This window comes from Carettochelys insculpta, chromosome 8 (genome assembly GCF_033958435.1).
Source record: "Carettochelys insculpta isolate YL-2023 chromosome 8, ASM3395843v1, whole genome shotgun sequence".
Lineage (NCBI taxonomy): Eukaryota > Metazoa > Chordata > Testudines > Carettochelyidae > Carettochelys > Carettochelys insculpta.
Window position 1 is genome coordinate 48,519,329 of NC_134144.1, and position 25,481 is coordinate 48,544,809.

Below are 25,481 nucleotides of genomic sequence, written 5' to 3' on the forward strand. Positions count from 1 at the left end.
GCATAGCTCTGCAGAGACACTGATATAGCTGCCCTGCTGCAGTGCATGTGCTGAAGACACTCTGTACCAGTGAGAGAGAGAGATTTCTTGTCAGCATAAATAAACCCAACCCACTGAGTGGCAGAGCCTATGTCAGGGACAGAAGCTTTCCTACCGTCAGAGCACTGTGCATATGAATGCTTATCTTGGTGTACCTTATGTTGCTCGGGTGTAGTGGTAGAATATTCACAACCTTGAGCATCGTAAGTTTTGCCAGCATAGGCTGTAGAGTAGACGTAGCCTCAAGGTGAGTAGGGAAATTCCGGCCTTGATGGGCCTAATCTTTCCTCACTGACTAAGTTTCAATTTGGATCACAGGCAGGCAGTTAGTTTTTGGCAATGAAGTTCCTAGGCTGCGCATTAACATGATGGGACATGATGCATCTCCCCATGTCATTCTCATGAGCCCAATTTCGGTGATGAAACTGGGTGGTACGTCCCCTATGGCAGCCATCATAGAGAGAAAATGCTTTTGCTGAGAGACCACAGAAAGTCAAAACCAAGTTTCTGTGGGCAAGCAGCTGTGGAAGCCATTCTGGACTTAGGACAGGCCTGCACATGTAGCTTTTACAATTGGTAGCATACACTCTAATTCGTTTATATTTTTCTTCTTATCAGTTGCGCTACAAAGAGACCTTTGAGCAGGCAAAGGGTAAATATCACACAGTGAAAGATGCCTTGAATATTGTTTATCATCGCAAGGTCACGGATGACATCAGCAGTGTACGTATACACTATTTCTAGTCCCGATTAATGGTTGTCATTAAACGTATGAAACCAGCACTTTTATATTTATTTCCATCCCGGTGAAAGATTTTAGGACTAGTTCACTAGTATGAGGTAGGCAATAATTTTTGATGGAGGGGGCCTCTCCAAAATTTTGGTAACCGGTCAAGAGCCACGCTTTTCTGTGGAGGGAGTGTGGGGTCTGAGGTAGAAGTTGGATGGAAAAGGGAGCTTGAGGCACAGGACTGGGAGGCAGGAGAGGATGTGGGAGCTGAGAGGTTTTGCTGGGGCTTGAGGCAGCATGTGAAGCTCTCCCCACTCAGCAATGCAGAGAGCAACTGGCTTTGAGTTGCTCCCTGCTGCAGGGGTGGTCGCAGGCTGGATTAAAAGGCTTGGCAGGCCAGATCAGCCCATGGGCCATATCTTGCATACCCTGATCCATGTAACAGATTAGTGTAAATGAGAGTTAGGCCCCCCATTTTAAGTACATCTTTGGAGAGAGTCAGTAGAGAGAAGTAAGAATATCATAACATTGGGTGAGTAATTTTACAACATTTACAACTTTTTTTTCAATTCCTTTTGCAGGTGAAATATAAGGAAAACTATGTGAGCCAGCTGGGAATCTGGAGATCAATCCCAGACCGGCCTGAGCACTATCATCATCGTGTAGTCACAGATGCTATCAGTGATGTGAGTTTGAATGATTTGTTGAATATTAGACATAATATTTTTAACCCCAGTGTCCAAAATGGATGGCTCTGTGTTGTCACTTAATGCCTCTCAGGCTACGTCTACACGTGCAGCCAACATCGAAATAGTCTATTTCGATGAATAACGTCTACACGTCCTCCAGGGCCAGCAACGTCGATGTTCAACTTCGACGTTGCTCAGCCCAACATCGAAATAGGCGCAGCGAGGGAACGTCTACACGTCAAAGTAGCACACATCGAAATAGGGATGCCAGGCACAGCTGCAGACAGGGTCACAGGGCGGACTCAACAGCCAGCCGCTCCCTTAAAGGGCCCCTCCCAGACACACTTGCACTAAACAACACAAGATACACAGAGCTGACAACTGGTTGCAGACCCTGTGCCTGCAGCATAGATCCCCAGCTGCCGCAGAAGCAGCCAGAAGCCCTGGGCTAAGGGCTGCTGCCCACGGTGACCATAGAGCCCCGCAGGGGCTGGAGAGAGAGCATATCTCAACCCCCCAGCTGATGCCCGCCATGGAGGACCCAGCAATTTCGACGTTGCGGGACGCGGATCGTCTACACGGTCCCTACTTCAACGTTCAACGTCGAAGTAGGGCGCTATTCCTATCTCCTCATGAGGTTAGCGACTTCGACGTCTCGCCGCCTAACGTCGAAGTTAACTTCGAAATAGCGCCCGACACGTGTAGACGCGACGGGCGCTATTTCGAAGTTGGTGCCGCTACTTTGAAGTAGCGTGCACGTGTAGACGCAGCTTCAGTGACTTCTGCTGAAATGGAACAGTGATTTGTTTTGGGGTTGTCGGCCACATTTTCAGAATCACCAGGGTAAGTCAAAAGAACAAGGCCACTTCCTATTGAAAGCAGTGACATCACTCCCATGGAGTTCAGCAGCCATTGAACTGGGGCTTTTTTTGGTTCCTTGAACTTGTTTGTTACTTTTATAATAAAAATATATCATGTGAGAAGTTCCTGTCAGCACTTCAGCAGTTTTTCAGGCTTATTGCGACATGTGAAAGTCATTAGTGCTAGTAACTATCTTAGTGGTGATATTTTATGAGGATGTTTGCGAGACGTTAAAACAAAGCTCATTTTTATGGCATATATTTAATATGTGAACTCCTGTGGCAACACTTCCTCTGACATCAGGATTCCACCCAATGACTCTGAGCAATCCATGCTCTTAATTATGCTTGTGCAACCCCAATGATTTAATTGAGGGTACAAGCTGGTCCATCAGTCGTATAAAAACAAATGCAGCTAGTAAGGTAATTGATACAGGGACTCCCATAAGTATTTCTGTCATGTGTTAATCTTAGAGTGGGATGGTAATTGGGTTTTGGTGCCCTCTAAATTATTCCACGTGTTTCAATTTATCTTTCTTCCTTCTGCAGGTTAAATACAAGGAAGACTTATCATGGCTCAAAGGCTTTGGTTGCTATGCCTGGGATACTCCTGACCTTGCTCTGGCAGAAAAGAACAAAGTCCTCTACAGTGGGGTAAGTAAAGCTTTTTATGACATTTGGAAGCATTTTTTCAAAGTCTGGTTGTGTGATGTTTATCATTTAGCCAAATTCCACCCTCAGACATGGATAAATATAGCTCAACTTAAAATGTGTTGCACCAAATTCAAAGTTATCCAAGTCAGTGGTGGGTCTGGGGGCAAAGGGGGGGGCGCAGCTCCCTGCAGTGGAAGGGGCAGGGCCAAGGGCAGAAGGGGCGGGACTTAGTGAAGTTAGTCAAGAAATCAGTTAGGAAGCCCCCACCCCCACACTCCCTCAGAGCCCCACACAGACTGACAGCATAGCAGTCTGCTGCATTTCAAAGAGCCTGAAGATCCAGCTGCCACCGCTGCTACTTCAGCAATGGCAGCTGAAGCTCCAGGCCCTTTTGAAATGCTGGTCTTAGGGGCAACTGCCTCCTTCCCGGCTCCATCAGCGGGCCTGTTCCAAGTTACTGGAACATGCAGATCAGAGTAAAGGGACCTCTGGGTTAATTGCTTCTATCAACTGCCAATACAATTGTTCTCCATTGCACATGTTCTAGTGTTTCCAAGTCTAGTTTTTAATGTCTGAAGATTTGATGTTTCCACTGCTTTCTTTGGAAGACCATTACAACAGTTGACTTCTATAGCTACAGCTACATTATCTAAGTAATATTTTTCAGTCTGAAATGTATTCATATATGCAATCATTCCGCTGTTCATCTGACATGGACTTTTCTTAAAATTTGTATTGTTTCTTGGTCTTTCTTTTTATTTTACCCTGGAATGACTAGTTTCTTTGTTTCCCCCAGTGTAAGTACAAGGAGTCATCTGAAAAGATGAAGTCTCAGTTCAAGTATGTAGCTGACTGTCCCATTAATAGGCATTTTAAACATGCAACTCAGCTAATGAATGAGGTAAGGACAATAACAGACCTTTATAGTATGGTATGATAAAGTGGCATCTCGAGGCTCTCTGTGAGACCATTAAATTAAAAGTTCGTCTGCCTTGCATAGCGGAAAATACATTGAAATGAGCAAAAAGTTACCGAAAAAAAATGTATTGAACTTAGACAAAAATGAAGAGGGGCAGGGATGCTCTTGATATGTACAGCAAGGACTAGCACAAAGAAGGTATATAATTAAAATTGAGTAACCTTCTGAGCAGCATTTCAGCAGTGCAAATGCAAAGAGCTCTCTCAGCTGTTGAACAGTAAAGAGTTGGCAGCTCAGAAAGGTATCAGTTTTCTTTTTAGTAACAGGATTTTCGGTCAGTAAAACATGATTTGTGATTGTGGTGTGAAAATGGTAAAGAATGGTAAAGACCTTTCCTGGGCATTAGGAAAACAATGCTACTCCAAAATCTATTCTATCCACCTCTGTGTTTCAGCACAGAGCCCCAGGCTAGAATTCCTCAGTTCTTGCTCCAGATTTAAAGAAACAATGTGCACAACATCACAACAATAACCTGTGCAACTGGGCCAAGATTAAAGGACTCTGACAATGGAGCTCCTGTGATGCCTAGAACAGATGCAGTATTTTAAAAATGACAAAATAAGCCCTTTTGTTTAAAAACTCTGTTCTAGACAATGTTTTTGTCAGCCTAATGATGGCTTACAGGTCTCAAGAATACAATCAAAGTCCATCTCTGATACTTTCTGACATGACAGTTGATGTTTAGAGTATAACATCTAGATAGTTTATTCTACTCAGCTAACACCTTCTCACATTGGTCACCAAAAATATCAACATCTGCAAGCAAATGCAGTACAGTATGTCTTCTTCTAGATATGGGGGAATATGATTGTATCTCCAATGCCACTATGTTGTAACATAGCTGTATGTACCTTAGGTCAGCCATGCCCACTGTTCCCACAATGGGAGGTTGACAGGAAAAATTCTGCCATCATTCAATTTCCCTTACTCCTCATGACTTTGAGGAGTAACATGGTCAACAGAGACACCCTGAACATTCAAGTTAGCCTGTTCCTACTAGATGCACTAAATCGAATGCCAGGAGATCGACCTCCAGAGTGTCAATTTTCCTGTAAGAATAGACGTACTCTTGTCTAAACCTCCTCACTCTGAATGTAGCTGGAATCTTAAGCTGTCCTATTGTTCAATGGCATCACATATATTTTGTGCTTCATTACTGTTTTCATGGACAGAAAAAATACAAGTCGAGCGCAAAGTTATTCCTGCAACATGGATGCAATGAACTTCTGAGACCAGATATGCTGACAGCACTTTACAACACAAACTTATGGAGCCAGGTAATGTGAAAGGCTGCTGTTGCAGAAAGGTACTATACATGCTGGTTAGTGGCTAGAACTTTTAACATCTTAATCTTTATGAATGCTCTGAATTTCTGTTGCTATCAAGCTCTAATGTTTCCCCATGAATTTTCTACTCTCTACTTGGTAATATGGTGTCTGACAATGTATCCGGGCTCCCACAGGAGCCCGAACTGGCTTTCCATTTATTTACTGGCTCACTTTATAACCCTCTGTACAAATGTTGATGGTGAATGTTTCCTAGAGTAGTTCAAGTGCCAGATCCTACGATAACTTACATACATGAGTAACTTGACTCATATTTGTGAGTGTTTACAGGATGAAGCTGTGAAAGGAAGTGTATACCATCTGTCGCCTATATCATCTTTTCTCACACAGTGTTACCTTGCCCTGTGAACAATCCCCTTAACTGCATTGGCCCATTAATATAATTTAAACCTAAGGAAGGATTTATTTTAGGCATCTCTTTGTGACTCTGCTCTGAAAATAGTAGAGAGACCCACGAGGCTAGGCAGAGCACTGGGAGTCAGAGTGTCCCCAGGAGAGCTATGTTTCTCAGGGCTCTGCACTGGCACAACTGTTTGCAGATGTGAGAAGAGAGTTGCAGCTCCATCTGCTCCATGCCCTACCCTTTCTTTTCATCCAGTTTAGTTTTCAGGCAGTCCTCCTGTGGGCATGCAGTGGGGAGAAGCCCTTTATCCCTTTATGTCCATGCTGGAGGTGGGGGAGGACAGATAGCCGTTTCATTATTACAGAGCAAAGAAAAAAACATACATGTTTAAAATTCCTTATTATGAAGCAAAGTAAAATTCATCAACACGTAAAAGATTAGTTAGTATTTAGAGCTAGTTTTCCAGTCTCATCAGATCTGGATTCCTGCACAGTTTCTGGATGTACCAGGAAGATGGTGATGCAAGTCATTGAAGAGCTGTTACATTTTTATATCTGCCCTTGAATCAGCTGCATTTCTTAGTGGTTTTTTATTTGTTCAATTCTACTTTGTGTCCTCATTCCATACTCACTTGTAACCAATGTCAGGGGCCAAAAAAAAAAAAAAGCAACAACACAAAACCCCATTTGCAACATCTGTTTTTAAGAGGCCAGCTAATACTGTTGCATTTCTGCTATGTACTGAAAATGTAATATTGCACATCAATTATATGGAAGCTAGTAGATTAAGATTCTGTATCAGAGTGTGTCCATTTGTAGTACACTTGCATTCCTAATGTTTAGTTCTGCTCTCATTGTATTTGGCTTGAGCTGGACAAAATGAACTGTAAAGAAATTAGACCCACACATTTCAAACAACTTTCTGGAATCGGTGCCTCAATATTGTTTGGCACTCAGTGGGTTTGCTTGGTCTAGTCTTCCATGTTTATATTTTCCCAGTCCCTAATTAAAATCTTTCAGCCTGGCAGAGATTTAAAATGGGAATCTTATCTAGTGTGATTAAAAACAAAAGCATCACTTTCCCTGACCTTACAGATCGGCTTAGAATCCTTTATAATCTCAGAATTCTTCAGGCCAAAGTAACTGCAGTGCCAAACAGTGGCACTCGCATTCACACTGGAATCCACATGACACCACATGCAGGAGTAACACTCTCAAGCAGGCCAAAAGGTTACAGAATGAATAAGGGCTTCATGCAGTCTGGTGCATAATGTCAGATTTGGTCTCTGTAAGCCTACCCATCTTCCACTGACTTCAGTGGGAGACGGACACATACATTGTGATACGCAGGCTTAACGTGATTGTGTCTCTTCTTGGAAGTGTTTTCTTGTTTCATGTAGTTAACATCTGCTTCTTTCCCGTGATCAGTTCAAATACAAGAGGCAGTATGAAATGCAGAAGGACAAGTATACTACAATTGTAGATACCCCAGAACATCTGAGAACTGCAAAAGTCAACAAACAAATCAGTGATGTAAGTATAATTATCATAGTGCCATAATGTTAAATACATTATGTATTTACATATGTCTTTCTACTCTGACTTGGAAGCTTTGAAGTATGCTAATTACAATATTTAGTCCTCCTCAGCCCCAATAAAATATTTTTCAACTTGACTTTTTTAAAAACACTGACAATGTGTCTGCCTATCCCAGAATAAATTGATGTAACAATTTTTACCCTCAGATTATTTACAAGATGGAATTTGAGAAGGCCAAGTCTAAGGGGTACACTACCATCCATGACACTCCTCTGTTACTACTTATGCGAAAGGTCAAAGACAGAATAAGTGATGTAAGTAAACTGGCATGTAATATCAGTATCATGCACAAACAACCTTTGTTGCACTACACAGTACTGTTCATTTCTACCTCGTAGGCAATGCTGTCATAACAATTAGCCTCTCGTTAGAATATATCAATATGATTTTAATTCAGAATTCCTTTTGCTACATCTAACATTTACAGGGAATCAAGCAATGTTTAAAAAACCTGAAAAGCTATATAAGGTCTCAGTAAGCAAACCCTGAGTACGTGACCCCACTTTTACGCGGCTGACCCCCGATTCCTACAGTAAACCCTGGAAATGAGCTATTTCCAGTTACACTTAACTTGCTCCCCCACACGCCCCCCGGCTTTGGCTGTATCCTTCCAGCCCCGTACAACCCTGGCTCAGCCTCCCCCCAGCTCTGCTCATCACCTATGCATAGCTCGTGCTCACCGCCCACCCCCACCTCTGGCTCTAGATCATCAGTCCTCAGGCACGACTCCAGCTCAACCTTCCCTGCCCCAGTTCAACCCCCCTGCCATCTCACCACCCGTGTGCGCTTCCAGCTCACCCCCTACCACCGTGCCCAGCTCTGGCTCTCACTTAACACCCTCACACGCGGCTCCAGCCCAACCCCCTGCCCCAGTCTGGTTCAACCCCCTGCGCGTGGCCCCGATTCCATGATTCCATCCTCCTGCTCTGGTTTAACCTCCCACACGTGACTCTGGCTCCTGTTCAATGACACCCCCGCCATTCAAACCCCCTGCGGCCCAGCTCACCACTCCCGTGCACAGCTCTGGCTTAACTCCACCCCTCGCCCCCCTGCAGCCCTAACCCACCCCAAGCTTAACCACCCCCCTCACTTCCAGTAGCCCCTTTCTGCTGCTTTCCTGGCTGCAGAACGTGTGTTCTGCCAAGGAAACAGTTGGACCCCCACTTATGCGAAATCTGGGTTACATGAGGGCGTGTGGAACGGAACCTCACGTAACTCAAGGGTCTACTGTAATAATATAGCTCTCCAGGGTCGTTAGTGTGAGAGTGAGTGGAATAGAACAGCTCTTACTGGAAATAAAAGCTGCAGCTTGGGCTATTGTCTCATTAGAACACAGGTCTTGGCATCTGGTTTCTCAGTTTCTCTCCCTGGGTTCACAGTGGCTTTTGTGTTGCCTTGGATTAATCACTGTCATGAGGTTTTCTCATGTGCAGTGCAGGGATAATTAGTACCCTGGAACAGTGTTTTGAGGCTAAATTAATTAATGCATGTAAAAGTCTTCTGAAATTCTTGGATGAACAGTGCTATAGACAAAGGGATGAAAGTATAGGAGAACAAGGGTGGTCTAATGGTTTATAGCACTACTGTAGGAATGCTACTTTAGTTCTGGGTGCAGTTCCTAGATCTGCTACAGATTTCCTGTGTGGTCTTAGTCAAGTCACTCAGTCATTGTGTGCCTCAGATCCTAATCTCTCAAATCAAGATATTAGGATTTGCCATCTTCATGGGAGTATTTTGGCTATAAATACATGAAAAGATTTCAAGGTTCTCAAATACTATGGTAATGAGGGCCACAAAGTTGAGAAGTAGAGAGTATTAATATTATGTAGTTTTCCATACACCGTCCTGAAGGACAAAGAGGCCAGTGATTTGGGTTATCTACTTTTATGAAAGCTCAACTTCAGTCACCCTAAAGAAGTCTGATTTTTCAGAATGTTTTGAGCACCCACTCTCTGAAAATCAGATCCATTAAAAGTATCTTATTTTGGGCACTCAGAATAATTAGCCACTTGGAAATCTTGTACAAAAGCTTTACACACAGGCTAGCATGGATGGTGTATTTCAAGTTAAACTGATACATCTTTATGTTTGCACACAAATGGAACTCCAGCTGAAACCACTGTATCTTTCATGTGTGGAATGGCAGATTCCAAGATCTATGATTTCCTCTTCCTTCTCTGATATAATTTTAATTAAACAATAGGGGACTTGCCTAAAAGTAGATTTTCATTTGCCACTGATGTTTAATTTTCATTGAGTTGTGGTACCTAGAGACTCAGAATGTGTTTCTTTCACCAGCTCAAATACAAAGAAATATATGAGAAGAATAAGTCTAATTGCAACGTTGTACCAGATGCTGTTCATATTAAAGCTGCCAAAGATGCCTACAAAGTAAACAGCAATGTGAGTTCAGTGCTATTCATGTTTTAAACTATTGTTATCAATGGCTGATATTTCAAAGGGCTCTGGAAAATCGGCACCCACTTTCATTCAAATTCATTGGGACTGGGACATCTTCATGTTCTCTGAAAATCATAGCCCATATGAAAATATTATAAGTTCAGAGCATCTCCAGTAAGTCTGGCTTTTGTTAAGACTCCCAGCCTGGTCTGTTGTGATCTTTCGCTTATCAGGCAATTTTGATGCTGTTTGAAATATGTGTTGTTTTATCACCAGCTGAAAGTAAATGCTGAGTTTATAAAGAATCATCCACATGCAAAATTTCAATAATTTAGCACAAGCACCAATTGTTCTTTAAACACTTCTTAATTCCTCAGGCATGAGGTCATATATGCTCCTCATATTTTCGATGCTAATTTATTTGATCTTGGAGTTGTCGTGTTCTACATGAGCCAAGTCCACTTTTTAATTTAACATATGCACGCCTCCTTCTAGCAGGGGCAAAACCAGCACAACTAGACTTCCTCTGCATTTGTCAGTGGTTCAAGAGAGAAGCATGTCTTCAAGTGTTCAGAGATGTGCACTTTTCCAAGCATGCTCTCTTCCCTTCCCCCAATTCTCATGAAGTTGTTTAGACAAGGGGAGAATTAGGTTCCGTTAAATACTGAGTTTATGAATGATGCAATATTCATTAATGTTTCTTTTAAAACAGCTGGATTACAAGAAGAAATATGAAGCAACCAAGGCTCATTGGCAATGGACTGTTGATAGACCTGACTTTCTTCAAGCAGCCAAGGCATCCTTGCAACAGAGTGATGTAAGGAAACTAGAAAATATTGTATTAGCTTGTACTCCTTCCTTCCTTCATAGCAAATGATTTGGAGTACTTTTTGTCAGCTTTTCTTTTCTTTTCTTTTGTGACAGTATGACTATAAACTAGACCGAGAGTTCCTTAGGGGATGTAAACTCTCTGTCACAGATGACAAAAATACAGTGTTGGCTCTGAAGAATGCCATCCTGGCAAGCGATGTGAGTATTTGAACTTCTCTTATTTGCTAGCACTTTACATGCTATTTAAGGAACCTAAAACCTGTGGTCTGTGTCCAATTGGTTTTGAAAATATAATGCCATCAAAATGGAAACTCTGGAGTCTGTGAACATGATTCTGTAGAAATATGTAGAGATTATTTCATCCGTACATAGTTTTTGTACCTTGATTCCTAACTGAGAGCAGGGTTTGCTTAATGTCTCTGAAAAACAGGCACTTCTATTTAGGCATCTAAATATGGATGTGGGAATCTAACTTTAGGGACCAGTTTAAAAAAAGTTGCTCAGAATTTCATATTTCACTATCTAGGTTTGTTTCTTTTATTAACGAATTGGAAAATCTAGATTGGCTTTGGTGTTGCAACCCTCACTGGTCTGGTTAATTGATTTGCAACATAAACGAGAGACAATTCAGATATGTGGCCCTTTTTATCCAAATACCTGACTTCTATGGTAAATACATTATTCTGGTTTAAACTTTGTACATTGAAATGCATGCATACTTAAAACCAAAGCTGCTGCTTTCCTTTGGGCAGAGTACTGTGTCTGTAGCATAAATGTTGGCAATACATAACAATATCTGGGTTTAAGGACTATTGAGATGCGTAGGATTATTAAGACTGGAGTTTATTAAAGTTGACAAGCAAATTGAACAGTGGGCTAATCTTAAAAACCCTCATTCACATCAGCGATGTTAGCAATGTGCTGCAGTCTATCAGTAAGATGGGTGTATTTGAAGCCTATTTTTCCAGTCAGGACAAAAGCTATAAATTGTGTAAAATAACATCTTTTTTCTCCTTCAGATAAAATACAAAGAGAAGCACAACAAGGCTAGGGGAACATGCCTCGTTGTCCCAGACACACCTCAGATCCTTCTCTCTAAGTGTGTCAGCTCCCTCGTATCTGAGGTATGACGTGTGATACGGTCTTTTTTCATAAGTAGTTCCTTCTTAAACCTGATATTTCTTTCAACTATTTTTTCTCTATGCATTCAGAACAAATACAAGGAGCACAGTAAGAAGCAGCTTCCTCATGGTTCTTATACAACCCTGCCTGAGACCCAGGACACTATTCGTGTCAAGGAGGTGACCAAGAATGTCAGTGAGGTGCGTGACAAGTATAATGCAACTTTTATTGCTGATGTAGAGTTTTGCTATTGCTACACTCACAGTATTTATGTAGGTTCATATTATACTCTGTGATACTATACTTTACTATACTCTACATTCTCAGGCACCCTGAATCTTCTCACTTTCCCAGTGGTTTAAGGTTTTGTTGGTGGCAATATAAAGTCCATTTAATTGGGGTAATATTCTTTAATACTCAAGAGGCCTATTTGTGCTGTCAGTCTTATTTCTAGCTCCAGCACAGTGCCTTCACCAGACTGGAGAACTGCTGCTGAGACTGTAAACAGTAACAGACAGGTTATGGCCTGTTACAGCTATACCTTCAGCTATCCCTTTAGTTTCTTGGAGACAGGACAGGAATATTTAGTGATTTGAGGTATTAAAGCCTGCAAAAGGTTTCAGCAGGAGGTGTATGGATATTTTCTAAACACTGCAGTATCCATGTTTCCTTGTCTCTGCTAATGCATGTTTAGCAGAAGTAAATCATGTCTCTGGCTATCTCAGTTGGCTTCTGAGAGGATTTATGGGGAGCGTCAGCAGAGCACAGTTCCTAGTAGGAATAATGAATGACATATAATACAAACCCTTTTTACTCTGCAGACAAACTACAAAAAGAAGTTTGTGAAGGAGAGGGGCAAGTCTAACTATTCCATCATGCTGGAGCCGCCTGAGGTGAAGCATGCCGTGGACGTCACGAAGAAGCAGAGTATTGTAAGTTTGTCCTGCATTGCAGGAAACAAGCAGCCTATATGGCTATTTTCAATTACAGTCATTCTCAAATCAGAAAAAATATGATTTTCAGAGGGATTTCTTCCCAGCTTCCATTTTCTAAGGAAGTATTAATGAAACTATATGTAGGCAAAAAGTTTCACCTAGAGAAATAGAGGTCATCCCTGGAAAATGTGATTGGGAGTTAAACTAGTTTGGTCATACATAACAGTGACTCCGCTATCATGTTTTCTGTCATTTTTTTCAAATTACATAATATTTATTATTTCATTTGAAAACAACATTCAAAAGCTGGGCCCAAAGAGCTGCTCCAGGTGAAACCAGTGACAAAACTTCACTTGCCTTTCACAACAGCAATATTGGATCTTCTAGGGTATCTTTTTAATTACCAAACACTTTCTTCGGCTTTGTTTTCATTGACTAGGTTGAATACAAAAAAGATGCCAAGTCACAGCTCCATTACACCTCTATAGCAGATCGACCAGATATTAAGAAAGCAACCCAGGTTGCTAAGTTAGTCAGTGATGTGAGTATTTTGTATATCTCCTCTGTTCCTCATGTGGAGGTGTTTGTGTTTTATCCTCTAAAAAGAAACATTATGTGCTGATGGATTTTACCTTCTGTAGATTCAATACAAAGCCAAGGCTCGAGGAGAGGCTGGCCTTGGTGTAAGCATGCTGGGACGGCCAGATATCGAACTTGCTAAAGAGGTGTCCAAGCTTACTAGCCAGGTAATAAGAAATGCTTGCAAATTTTGGAGTGGTGTGAGTAATGGTATGAGTACATATTCTTCCGGGGCAGAAATCCATAAATTTTTCCAACCACTTCAGAAATGAAGCTGAAAATAGTTTGAGATAATTGTAAAGGAAGTATGGCAACATAATGTGAAAAAGTAACTGAGTGGGCAGAATTTATGTGCTTTAGTAAAGAAGCAGTAAATGGGGGACTCAAAGGGGTGTTCTGTGTGTAATGGGACTGATACTGCTTTCAGTGATGCAAGTGGTCTTAAGTCACCACTCCCTTGCATTGTAGCCATTCACATTCTTTGCAAAGTGAGCGTACAACAGTTTTTCAAGATGGCGGCGAATCATGCCTAATGACTAAGGCTCAGCTGATTTCAATGGGAGCAGAACTGAGCCCTGGAGTGATGGATTTTGCGGATGGGGAGGTTGGGTCTTGCTTCTTTTGGGATTTCTTTGTCTGTTCTCTTCTGTATTCCGCACTTTTTTTGTAGAAAGCTTCCTATTTCTGCGTCTTATTAAGAATAGCTCACTTGTGTCCCCCTGAAATGTTCGGTATAAAGAATTTTATATATAAAGTGGTAACTCTTCAGGGAAACCAACCATATAGAAAAAAATGATAAGCATCTGAGTTGCTCTGTTGGCATTAGCATTTGGAAAATAATCCCTGAACACTGAAGACAAATCTAAGACTGGGCACCTAGAACTTAAGTCACCCAAAGTTCAACATTGTTTTTTAAAACATTCTGCTTCACTTCATCCCATCTGTAAAAAGGGGGTGATAGTACTGCTTACCAACCTTTGTGAAGCACTTTGTAATGGACAGGAAGTTATCACAGGAAGTAATACATGTGCAAGGTATTAATTTACATAAGATATTTCTAATATCCTTTGCATTTGACTATTCAGGATCAGGAATATTTAATGTATGTTTTTCACAAAATGCGTTACCTTTTATTTTTACATGAATATGTCATGTTAGTATAAACTTCCTTTCTCTTGTAAAATAATCTGGAATATTAGTTAGCGCTTATCTTACACTTGCTGTTTCTTGGGGGAATATTTCAACCAGCACCTCATCACCACTTGGTTCTCTCACACAGCTTTATGCTTGATCCCTGTGATGGTCTGCTGTTCTGATCTTGCTATCTTGCTACACATTGTAGGTGGAATACCTCAAAGGACACATGAGAGGGCATGGAGCTGCATCTTATGATACACCAATGATGAGACATGTTAAGAAAGCTAATATCCTAAGTAGTCATGTAAGATGGATTTAAGTGACACACATGGGCGTGTCCCTTTTCTGTATCTTCCTCTATGTTGTATATGATCTGTGTCTTCCCTAGCACAAGACAATTGGCCTGAATTGTAAAAGAGCTTATAATGCACCAATTGCACTGATTTTTCTGCAGACTTTGTGTCAAAAGTGTGGAATGCACCAGAAATTTGTGAAGCTGACCATTAGCTAATACCTCTTTTTTCCAATGCAAAGACTGTGCATGGAAACTCAATGTGAGGGGAATTTGACAAAACCAGTTGACACGGTGTAGCACTTGAAGACAAATCCTACCAATGCTCTTCCTGCAACTTTCAGTGACTCTAATGGATGTCTTCTACGCACACACCCAAGGATGGAATTCGGTTCTTATGATTTGATTTGAAAAATTGAAGCTACATAAGCTGAATTTGGTGGGGCCTTGCTCTCCTGAACACTACATTGGAAATCGGAAAATATGTGCCTTGAGATGCCTTAAATTAAAAGATACAGAATTACACTGAGATGGATCTGAGACCGTCCTGCAAAGGCAAAGAAGTCTTAATCTCTCCTGCATTTTGATTTTGCAACATCTATTTGTATTACTTTAGGATTGGTCAGTCAGAAGTTTGTGCACACTATTCTATGTAGACAGAATGACCAGTGAAAACAGAATGGTGTCCATTGCCTTACTGGGGATTTAGAACAACAACATTTATTTAATATTTTCACTGTAATGAGAAAAACAATAGAAAGCCCTACTACCTATTCTCATGTGCTGTGACTCAATCAGAGATCCTCTGCCCTTCTACTGAATCATTCATTGGGGTGGATTGTTGCCTTCTGCACAGAGCTAGTTAGAAGAGGGTTTGTGTGACACTCTGCAATGTGCTCCAGTTAATTCACTGAAAAATAAGAGCAAGATTATTCGGTTGCTGGCGCCAGGAGCTATACCCCAGGCCTAATGTTGGCCAGACATGGTAGTCGACGACATTGTGCCAATTTACACCAGCCAAAATAGTGTCCCATTATCAGGAATGTGACGATGATGTATGCCATTGTCAACACACAATACAGTGTGGGAGAGGCTTGCCTGTTTGCTTAGACTCATGGTACCAGAGTGGCACAATGCAGCCAGTGTGTTTCTGTAAATCTGGCCCCAAAGCTCCAGTGAAATAAATTTTAATTCCTGCTGTTTCAGGGCACATACTTTCTACTATTCCTTCCACCGCAAGAATCCTGAGTGTTATGGCTGAGTCACAGAGTGTGGGATGGCAGTGTACAGATTCCACAGCCTATTTAGCTCAAATATTTACAAAGGGAAAAAGGGGTGTTACTGTTTTTTCATGTCTACATGTGATTACTGCATGCAAGTGCAGCATGTCTCAGCATCACCTACTATATCTGTCAGATAACAAGAATCCTTCCCTTGGAGCTGGGTGCCCACTAAGCCCACACCTGCTCCATAAAAGCAAACAGCACAAGGAAGAGAAGAAAAGCAGCATAAATCATCAGCAATGTACAGAGCGCTTTTTTGTATGTTTTAGCTTCAGTTCTGTTTTTAAGGATAAACAGAACGTCCGTCTTTGTGGAACTTTTTACGCTGGCTTGACTTTGATCTTGAAAGAAACAGAGTTTGTTGAGTCTCTGAACTGATGTGGCGTGTCTCCATTGTTGTCTTTGTCACATTTACTCTGCTCTGCATTTCCGATTAGAGAAACAGCATATTGCCAATCTTGTTATCCTGTCTTTACAAGCCATATTCCCTTTTTGTTCTGGAACTAGTCACCCTTTTTCCTGTTCTGTGTGTGTCTATTGTGGTTGTTTAGGGTCTCCTTTCTGTGATCATTTTTCTTTTCTTATGAGTTCCACTTTAACATATGGGCCTGATTCTGATGATTACACCAGCATGTCTCCAGGGGCTTTAATGCATTTCTTCTTAATTTACACTGCTGTGACACCAGAATCAGACGCTCTATTCTTCTGGAATGGCAAAAAATAGTTACAAAGAGGAAGCCAATAGTTAATGTCCTTTGTTTTCTTACAGCTAGTATAGAGATGCTACCGAGCATGGGACTGTACAGATAAAATATTGCTAAAGAATTTAAAAGCTAAGAATAAGTGGAATGGGATTTATCTTTGCACTGAAGCACCTTTTGTGTTCACTAATATGGAACTGTGTGCTAGTATTTCTGTAAACATGTTTTAAGCATACATATTCCCAGCATGATCCATTCCTTTCATTAGCTGTGTCAGTCAGCTCTTCTGGAGATGATTTGTTTCAATAGATTATTTGTATGAATAAGGGTTGTGGATTAATTTTTTCAGGAGAATTATTGAAGGATAATGCTGGAAAGGGCCTCTTGCCTCTTCCTTACTCCCATAATCTCTTACCCTTGCACTCCACGTACACAGAATATGTATGTGGGGGGGGGAGGAGGAGAAGATGTCATTCTCTCAACTGCTTTTTACACTCACCCACTGATCATGAAGGGAAGGGGCGTATAGGGTACCTTCAGTGGTTGCAGCTCAGCTGGAATGGTCACAGGCTCACAGCAGCCCACACCTATAATGTGGGCTCTACTTGTAAAAGCCAGAATGTAGCCCTAACTCTCTTGAGGGAGTTTTTACTTCAGTGGTAGTCCTAGCTGCAAGATCTCTTGTGTCGCTGAAACTACCTCAGCAATCTCTGATGACAAATACTTTATGCCAAAATGGCTTTCCTTTTCAAAAGGGTCACTAATGGGATTGGAAGAGTCCCTGCCCTGAGTATTTGCAGGCATTGGGAGCAATAGTCATCCCCGGTACATCCAAAGAAAATAGTTACATCCATCTAAGCCTAGCGCTGCTGAGAGAGAGCAGATTGCTATGGGTGAAATCTTTTCCCCATTAAAGTCAGTGAGAAAATTCCCATTGATTTCAATGGGGCCACAATTTCACTTTATATCTGCTGAACTTCCATGGATTTTCACTGATGTTCATGGATATATTTTAACGTGAACCTTGTTTCAGAATGGGTCTGGGGGCCTTGCATAATTTCTTGTGCAGCCCAATTCCTAATGATTAGTTTAAATTTAACCTTTGTGAAAATGTGGCCACTCTTCCTTTTTTATGTATTGCCTCTTGTTTGGTTAAGGTAAATTTGTAGTGTCTTCCTTATGCACCTGAAAACATTTCTGCTGCCTCATTTTTGGTATTACCTCCTGAGTGTGTAGGTAGTTTTTCCCATCTTCTCTAAGGCTAAATCTAAATTAGGGGAATAAATTGACTTCAGATTTGCAGTTCTAGCTACAGCATTTGCATAGCTAGAATCAACATATCGGAACTGACTTATTTCCCCAGTGAAGACCTAGCCTCTATACTCTCATGTAGACCTCCCATACTCCACGCAATAGCATGTACAGGGGTCAACTGCCTACCCCAGAGATATTGATGTTGCTGTGTCTTCAACAGACGCACAAAATCTAACTCAGAAAGATCAACCCTGACTGGGTAGATTGCCTGCTTAGTTTAGAAGAGCACTAAGATATACAGATTGAGTTTCCCTAACCACTCTTTTTTACAATTGTCATTTCATTTATTTGGGTTGGCTTCTGCCGTCATACATGCCCACTCACGTCCCACTGATAGGAGTATTGGCCTATTTTATCTTTTTTGTCATTTTTTTAAGTCCTTTTTCAGTTTACCAGCCTTATTTGCATGGGAGGAGCTAACACCTGTGCATTGAATGAAAGCTATGAATGATGTCTTGTAAAACAAGAATGTGCATTTTCTTCCTCATGCCAGGGGATCACTAAAATATCTTTTATTCCAGTGGATGTCTTAAAATAATTGCAATTTTAGATCCTGTTTGTCGTCAGACTTTTTGTGAATGTGGGCTTCATCAGGCTCAGCACAAGACAGGCTAATGCTCTGTAATAACTGAAATGCTTTGTTGTTTGCAATTAGCTGAAGTACAAGGAGAATTTTGACAAGGAGAAGGGTAAGAAGCCGCAGTATGACTTGAAGGAGGCCAAGATCTACAAGAGTTTAAAAGATGCTCACAACATCGCTAGTGAGGTATGCCTACTTGTTACAGTCTTTTGCATTTTCTAGGGGGATTTTATAATTTGGGCTTGAGTTAGCAGAGTCCCACTTTGTGTTACTAATACTTTATATATTAAAAGCTTGAGTTGAGTCTTCTTTGCTGATTTGTTGTTTGGTATTTCATTTCTGTAGATTAAATATAAGGCAGACCTAAAGAAACTTCACAAGCCTGTGACAGACATGTCAGAATCACTGATAATGAACCATGTCCTGAGTACAAGTCAACTCTCCAGTGCTGTAAGCTCATCAGCTAACCCCAGATCTAACGTGATTTTCCATTGCTGTTCTGTACTGACCTCTGCTAACAATTTCTATACCAGCTCCCTCCTTTACTGTTCCAAGGATGTCACCTGGTAGTGATCTCTTCCTCTCCTATCTAATGATTATTACCTAGCCAACTAGCAACATTAATACACCCATCCTTTGGACACTGACATCTATATGTCTAGACCTGCTACCATTTTAAAACTTCTAACCATTTTTAAACTGCAACCATTTTTTACATTGTCAGCTGACCACATCTCACTAACAATTACCATTTTTTCCATTTTTTCCTTTTTCATTTTTTCCCATTTATTATTATTTGTGACTGTCTTTCTTTTTTATTGTTTTCCATGGGATTTTTGTGTTCATCGCCACCCTGCTGTAGTTTCACAGAATGATGGCCATATCTAATGCAGCCCTTCAGAATGATACGAGATAAAAAACAGTTGTCTTGAGTTGACATAAGCCTATTTTGTTTTTTTCCTGCTGTAAAATAAACTCTGGATCCATTCTGAGATCTTTGGAAAGGACAAATGTCGACCCCAAATCTTTAGAAATAAATCTATTTTGGGGTTGCTTCCTCCACCCCCAACCCATGTTAGATTTCTAATTGCTATTTGTTGTGCCACTGAAGTGTTTGCATTAGTTGGGCCTAGGAAGTAAACCTGCTTCAGGTTGTTATTGAGATGGTACTTGATGCCTTCCCTTCAGTACCAGTACAAGAAGCAATATGAGAAGAGTAAGGGTCACTACCATGTGGTGCCAGATAACCTTGAACAGCTTCATCTAAAGGAGGCCTCAGAACTACAGAGTCAAGTAAGTTGGTCAAGTGCATCTTATTCATCCCTGTACTTTCAATGCCAACAACTCAGTCACTAGCTATCCCCAGGGGGCTTTCTGATACAGAATGAACACTGTGCCTACCTGCGTTATGCAAACTGTGCAAGCAGGAACACTGAAGTCGCTTGCAAACATTCCTGTCACTCGCTTACATGTTTGCATGTTCGTGACACAGCAGCAAGCTTGTTCCTCCTATCCATGTCTTTAACCCGGGGCTGGACTCAATGACGTCCTGGACTCAGTGACGTCCTGAGGTCCCTTCCAACCCTATGATTCTACGTGATTGCAGTGGATAGGTGCCCTGAGCATTTCAGTGAGAGAGCCAGAGACTGCAGTTCATTTTCTAATGGAATTCTGTTGATTGTACAAAGCGGTTACCTATAGGTCCATAAGCTGGTATAGCAGTTCCTTCTCTGGTAATTTGGTGGATAACCTGTTTTTTTCTGTTGTCAGGTGAAATACAAGGAGAAGTATGAAAAGGAAAAAGGAAAAGCCATGCTGGACTTTGAAACTCCAACATATATCACTGCCAAGGAATCTCAGCACATGCAGAGTGAGGTACGTGCTTCTTCAGCAAATGCAATAGAGAGAGATTTGGGAAAGCTCTGTGTAGAGGTGTTCCACTGTTATGTTTTTACAAAAAACCTGATGATGATTTTGGGTTATGCCCTGTAAACTATAGTTATATTTTAATGTAAGTTCCATGATACCTGTGTTACCAATGGTACTGTACTTCCTTAATTCAAGAGATTTCAGTGTCACTATGAGGGATGTACCTCTCACACTTGAATGACAGCAGTAAAATGTGCAACAGTAGCCTAGACTGGACTTGTAGCTTGGATTCAATGGGGGGAAATACAGTGTGAGATTACCATTTCACAGAAGGCCTTGCAGCCAACTGTCTTACGTCAATTAACGGTCTAGGGAAAGACTTTTCAAAGAGTAAGTGCAAGTGAGATCATTTGTATTGGAGACCTGTGTTTTCAGCAACTCTGTTTAATTGCTGTTTGTCTCTGAGGTGACAGTACTTTTCATTGGCCTGTCATTGTAGTCTTACCAGTGGTTATATATTCTCAGCTTTAAGTTTTGATGTTGTTGTGTCACTGTGAGAAACTTCTTGAAACACACTTGTATAAAGTGATCAGGGTGTAGTTTGGGGACTTCCATGTGTAAAGTTCACCGACCTTGGTCATCGACAGATGGGAATGAACCTCTGCCCATAGGGATTAAAGCCTTGAGCCTTTATCACAGGAGCTGAAAGCCAACTGGCTCTTAACTAAGGCTTTAAAGCAGACTTCACTCTCCCTTTCTCAATGGTCCCAGTGCCTCCAGCTTACATGTGGCATGTTTGAACTTCTCTCCATACACAGTCAATTAGAAACACTTCTGACATAGGATCAGCTCCAGCATACATTGAAGCCAATGAGAACATTTTCTTAGACTTCAGTGGGAGCAGGATTGTACCTGCAGTTATGTACCTGGCAATGGGGACCCTGAAAAAATCAGTGTTGATAATTAGAATTTTTTATCCTGGTATGTTTATTTTTGAGCAATATGAAAAAAATAATAAAAATGTGCTTTATTTGCTTTTTTCCCCTTCTTCCTACTCATATTAGAAAGAATATAAGAAGGACTATGAAGAGTCCATTAAAGGCAGAAACCTTGCTGGCTTGGAGATTACACCATCTTTATTACATGTCAAATATGCAACCAAAATAGCAAGCGAGGTAGCAGCTACTCTGCATTTACATTCTCTACTGAGCCAAATAATTACACTAATTCACCTCACCAGTATATTCTCCACTGCCTACCTTTCTGTATTAAGTATGTTTTCAGATGTCCTTGTACCATGATCTAATTTGTTGTGTATGTTAATTCCACTAATTGTTAACTATATTCATCTTGATTGTGTCTCTTTACATCAACATGGTTGTTCCTGTGTGTGTGTAAATCCGTCAGTGTTTATAATATGTTCTGATCTATGTCTGTAGAGAGTTTATAACTCCAAAAGTATTCTCTGTTTCTTAAATCAAACAAAGAAAACTCTGTTCGGCCTCATTTTTTCTTTGCCTCAGAGTAGTGGAACTATGACTAGTCCATTTCTGCACTTTTCCCTTCTTTTTTCCCTTCCTACAGAAAGAATACAGGAGGGACCTAGAGGAAGGTGTCAAAGGTAAAGGTATGACAATCTTGGAGGAGACTCCAGACATGTTGAGAGCAAAGAATGCAACTCAAATCCTAAATGAGGTAAGGGAAGTAGCTAGTTCCAGTATGGCCTGACTGGAAATAGAACCATTCCACAAGGCGATGTTAACACAGAATGGCAAATGTTGCTAGGCAAGGCCTTTGAGGGAAGAGAAATGTGTTAGCTAGTGGTTGAGCTGGACAAGGGTAGTTAGCATTTGTTCAGTACTGTTCATGACTCTGCAACTGCCTTGCTGTATGACCTTGTGCAAATCACTTGAACTACAATGCAGATCAGTAATCAAGGTATTTCACCGTAACCTTTCTCACAGGAGTAGCAAAATTAACATGTTTGTAATGGCTTCACCATCACTAGATAAAAGGAGACTTCCAAATGCAAATTATTATTATGTCATGTCAGTACAATATTTCACAGGAAATGCAGTGGATGACTGGCAGAGGATATTGGAATTTGTAATATATTTGTATTAAAGTTGCATCAAATTTGGGCAGTTAAAGTATATTTTATTACTATAATTTTATATTACAACTGATAGTGTGCCAAATGTAGCAAAGTTTCTGGTGTAAATTACACTGACTTTCATCAAAATTCTCTGAACCCTGGGAAGATTCCCCCTACTGCAGTGGTTCCCAACATTTCGAGACAGAGACCCATTTTGACAATTCGGTAAGACTTTGCGACCCACAGCAATTCAAAACTGTTGTGGGGAAAGGAGAGAGTTCTCCCCAGGGATATTTGTTTTATAAATCTTGATTTGCACTCCCCTTGCCGGGCTTAAACCCCTCGCAACTCCAGAATGTCTCCCCCACCTCACACGAATGCCGCTGCTGCCTCCCACTGCTCCTTCACTGGGCCACCGCCACCTCCTTCACATGGCTCTCCTCTTCTCTCATACTCCCTTCCCCCACCTGAAGTGCAGGCAGTTCCCTGTCCTGCCACACTGAAATGGGACTCCATTTAATTGGTTTAACAGCTGGATCCCTCCTGATGGCTGTTAAACCAATTAAATCGAGTTCCATTTCAGCACAGCGTGGCAGGGACTGGGAGCTGGAGGAGTGAGTGGTGGCAGTGGCAGGAGCTGCAAATGGCTCCTTAAGGGGCCACATATGGCTCAGAGCCACCCAGCTGGTGACCCTTAGAAAATCTAATGGCATCTTATGTTTGGGTCCAGGCTGGCAATCCCTGCCCTAGTGTTTCTGCTACTGTGCTTCCCCGAGGTACCATGGGGGGTGAGGGTAACACTTATTCAAGAGGTTCTAAGGCCACTGTTGCAATTAGTGCTGGCTGACATAACACCTAATTACCCACCTTCAAGCACAAGTGGCTGGTCACTACTTTGTACTTACAGAAAGTACCTGGTCTCTTAGGGGAATTTCTGCTCTGAGACCTTGGTCCACCATTTATGATGTCACAGTCAGCACAACCTTAAGCTAAGCCTGGCTCACAACATTCACTACTGTATTGTATTATCTGTTCTGAGGGTTTACATTGTTTTTACTGAAGACAAACTGTAGTAAGTTGATATGTTTGAATTTAATTTTGTGGTTTGGCTGGAACTGTTGTAGTGAGACTCTAGCTAAAGCTGCCAGAGCTGTCCCGTTCCACATATCTGTTATTTTCAAATGATCGTCTTCACCCATAGAAAGAATACAAGAAAGCACTGGAGATCGAAATCAAAGGAAGAGGTCTGACAGACCTGGCTTTGGAAACCCCAGACTATGTGAGGGCGAAGAATGCCACTGACATAGCTAGCCAGGTCAGTGTGAATGGTGCAGATGTGGAATCTGACGAGTTTTTAAAGAGAACCCTTCTGATGAGTGTTTTCGGAGTAGACAAGTGAAAAGAGTATTGAGAGATATGACTGAGGCCCCTCACTGAAATGTTTTCCAACAGGTTAAATATAAGCATTTGGCAGAAATGGATAAAGCCAATTACACCTCCGTTGTTGATACACCAGAGATCATTCATGCCCAGCAAGTCAAGAGCCTTTCAAGCCAGGTAATGAGATTTAAAGAGTTATACTGTTCGTTTTCATTAAGTCTCTTCCTTATCTGATCATAATCGGACGCTAATTGAGAGCAGATTTTGTTTTAAAGTGAACGAAACAAACTGGTTGTCACAAAATTCAGGAGAAAACCCAGGATGCATGCTGACAGCTGGCGAGCTGGCATCTCTGATCAACATTAATGTCAGCCAACATTTTAAATAACTCCTGCAAAAGATTATTTGCTGTGTCCATATCAGCCACTGAATTGTTTGCTGCTTTTTAAATTTGAATTGATCCTCCATAAATAATGCCATGGTATATTTTTAACTGAAAAATATTTTAACCTTGATTCAACAGAAAAAATATAAGGAAGAAGCAGAAAGGACCATGTCATGCTACCTGTCTGTTCTAGACACACCAGAAATGCTGAGAGTCCGTGAGAACCAAAAGAACTTCAGCACTGTATGTATATGTAGGAACCACTGTTTATTGTCACACAACATCCATTGCCCATCTAATTAGCTAGTTACTATATTAATACCCTTATTCTGCATTTTGTACCCATGGGCAGACTGTGTTTTCTCAGAATCCCACTGGGCCTGCATGAGTGCAAAAGCAGACCACCAGCATATCATGTAAAGGGCCGACTATATGGCATTATAATTTTCCTGGAAAAGTTTGCTGTGACCATTTGTCCTCCTAGATCCATAGCTTTGGAAATAGTTTCTGTGAGGACCCATTCACTGTGCCAACTGCATTAGGGGCCTTCCTTTTCCTACAGAGTATATCAGGCAGTGCCCCTACTTCTTTAAACTGGACCTGTGGGTCTGCTTTATACCATGTGCTCTATTTAATAGTGAGTCCTTCTAAGACAGACTCCAGATGGAGCTGTGTACATGTTTCAGGGGTTAATGCACCTCACCGAGCATTTGCAGTGGCACTCAAACAGCACTGTCAGAACAGTCAGGTTTGTTAGTCAGCTGGGACACTGCCTAGAAAGTCAACAGAGAAGGTTAAAACACAGTCTGTCTAGTTCGCGCAGAGCCCAGCCGAGCTGTAGCGAGCCCTTTGGTTCAAGCTCTGCTTGTCTCTCCATGTCACCTCCTTTGTCAGAGTCCAGGTGAGCTCAGACTCCTTCTAACTCTTATCCCCCACCTCAGACCTCTCCCATCTTTTGAGCTTGAGCTGGAGGTTGCTGTTCAGTTTCCCTAAGGAGAAGTGGGAAAGTCCATGTCTCTCTGGGCCATTCATTGCTGGGTGTCAGTGTCTGGGCAATTGGTTTGGCCATTGTCTTCTCAGATGTTTTACTGATGTGGAGAATAAGGCCTGGAGGGGTAGGGTGAGAACGCTGGTGGTAGGGGAAACTGAGGCACAAACAGGACTTAGAAAGATTGCAAATATTTCCACTTTGTCACATTATTTCCCACTAATCAAGGAGGCTTTACTCATGGCAATGATCACTTACACATTGACATCAGTGGGACTGTGTGCGCGTAAGTAAGAGCTCACCAACATGAATAATGGCACCACAGTCTGGCCTGATTGGCATTACATGAGGT

The 25,481-nt window shown here is 41.5% G+C and overlaps 1 protein-coding gene across 33 annotated transcripts in view; it reads left to right on the forward strand.

The window, feature by feature from the left end:
• NEB (nebulin) overlaps positions 1-25,481 on the forward strand; it is a 197,563-nt gene that overhangs the window by 147,316 nt on the left and 24,766 nt on the right. For 26 of the 33 annotated variants that reach the window (XR_012646484.1, XM_075001956.1, XM_075001929.1 and 23 more), the window contains exons 124-148: positions 658-762; positions 1,351-1,455; positions 2,868-2,972; positions 3,769-3,873; positions 5,124-5,228; positions 7,068-7,172; positions 7,385-7,492; positions 9,537-9,641; positions 10,351-10,455; positions 10,563-10,667; positions 11,489-11,593; positions 11,681-11,791; positions 12,413-12,523; positions 12,966-13,067; positions 13,168-13,272; positions 14,448-14,546; positions 18,488-18,598; positions 18,758-18,862; positions 19,601-19,705; positions 20,183-20,287; positions 21,346-21,456; positions 21,866-21,976; positions 23,578-23,691; positions 23,829-23,933; positions 24,280-24,384. Coding sequence is in view for 32 of the 33 variants with exons in the window: in XM_075001956.1 (XP_074858057.1) it covers positions 658-762; positions 1,351-1,455; positions 2,868-2,972; positions 3,769-3,873; positions 5,124-5,228; positions 7,068-7,172; positions 7,385-7,492; positions 9,537-9,641; positions 10,351-10,455; positions 10,563-10,667; positions 11,489-11,593; positions 11,681-11,791; positions 12,413-12,523; positions 12,966-13,067; positions 13,168-13,272; positions 14,448-14,546; positions 18,488-18,598; positions 18,758-18,862; positions 19,601-19,705; positions 20,183-20,287; positions 21,346-21,456; positions 21,866-21,976; positions 23,578-23,691; positions 23,829-23,933; positions 24,280-24,384 (2,658 nt within the window). In the remaining variant the exon portion in view is untranslated. The remainder of the gene's footprint in view (positions 1-657; positions 763-1,350; positions 1,456-2,867; positions 2,973-3,768; positions 3,874-5,123; positions 5,229-7,067; positions 7,173-7,384; positions 7,493-9,536; positions 9,642-10,350; positions 10,456-10,562; positions 10,668-11,488; positions 11,594-11,680; positions 11,792-12,412; positions 12,524-12,965; positions 13,068-13,167; positions 13,273-14,447; positions 14,547-18,487; positions 18,599-18,757; positions 18,863-19,600; positions 19,706-20,182; positions 20,288-21,345; positions 21,457-21,865; positions 21,977-23,577; positions 23,692-23,828; positions 23,934-24,279; positions 24,385-25,481) is intronic. The other 7 variants (XM_075001943.1, XM_075001933.1, XM_075001935.1 and 4 more) reach the window with 6 other exon arrangements.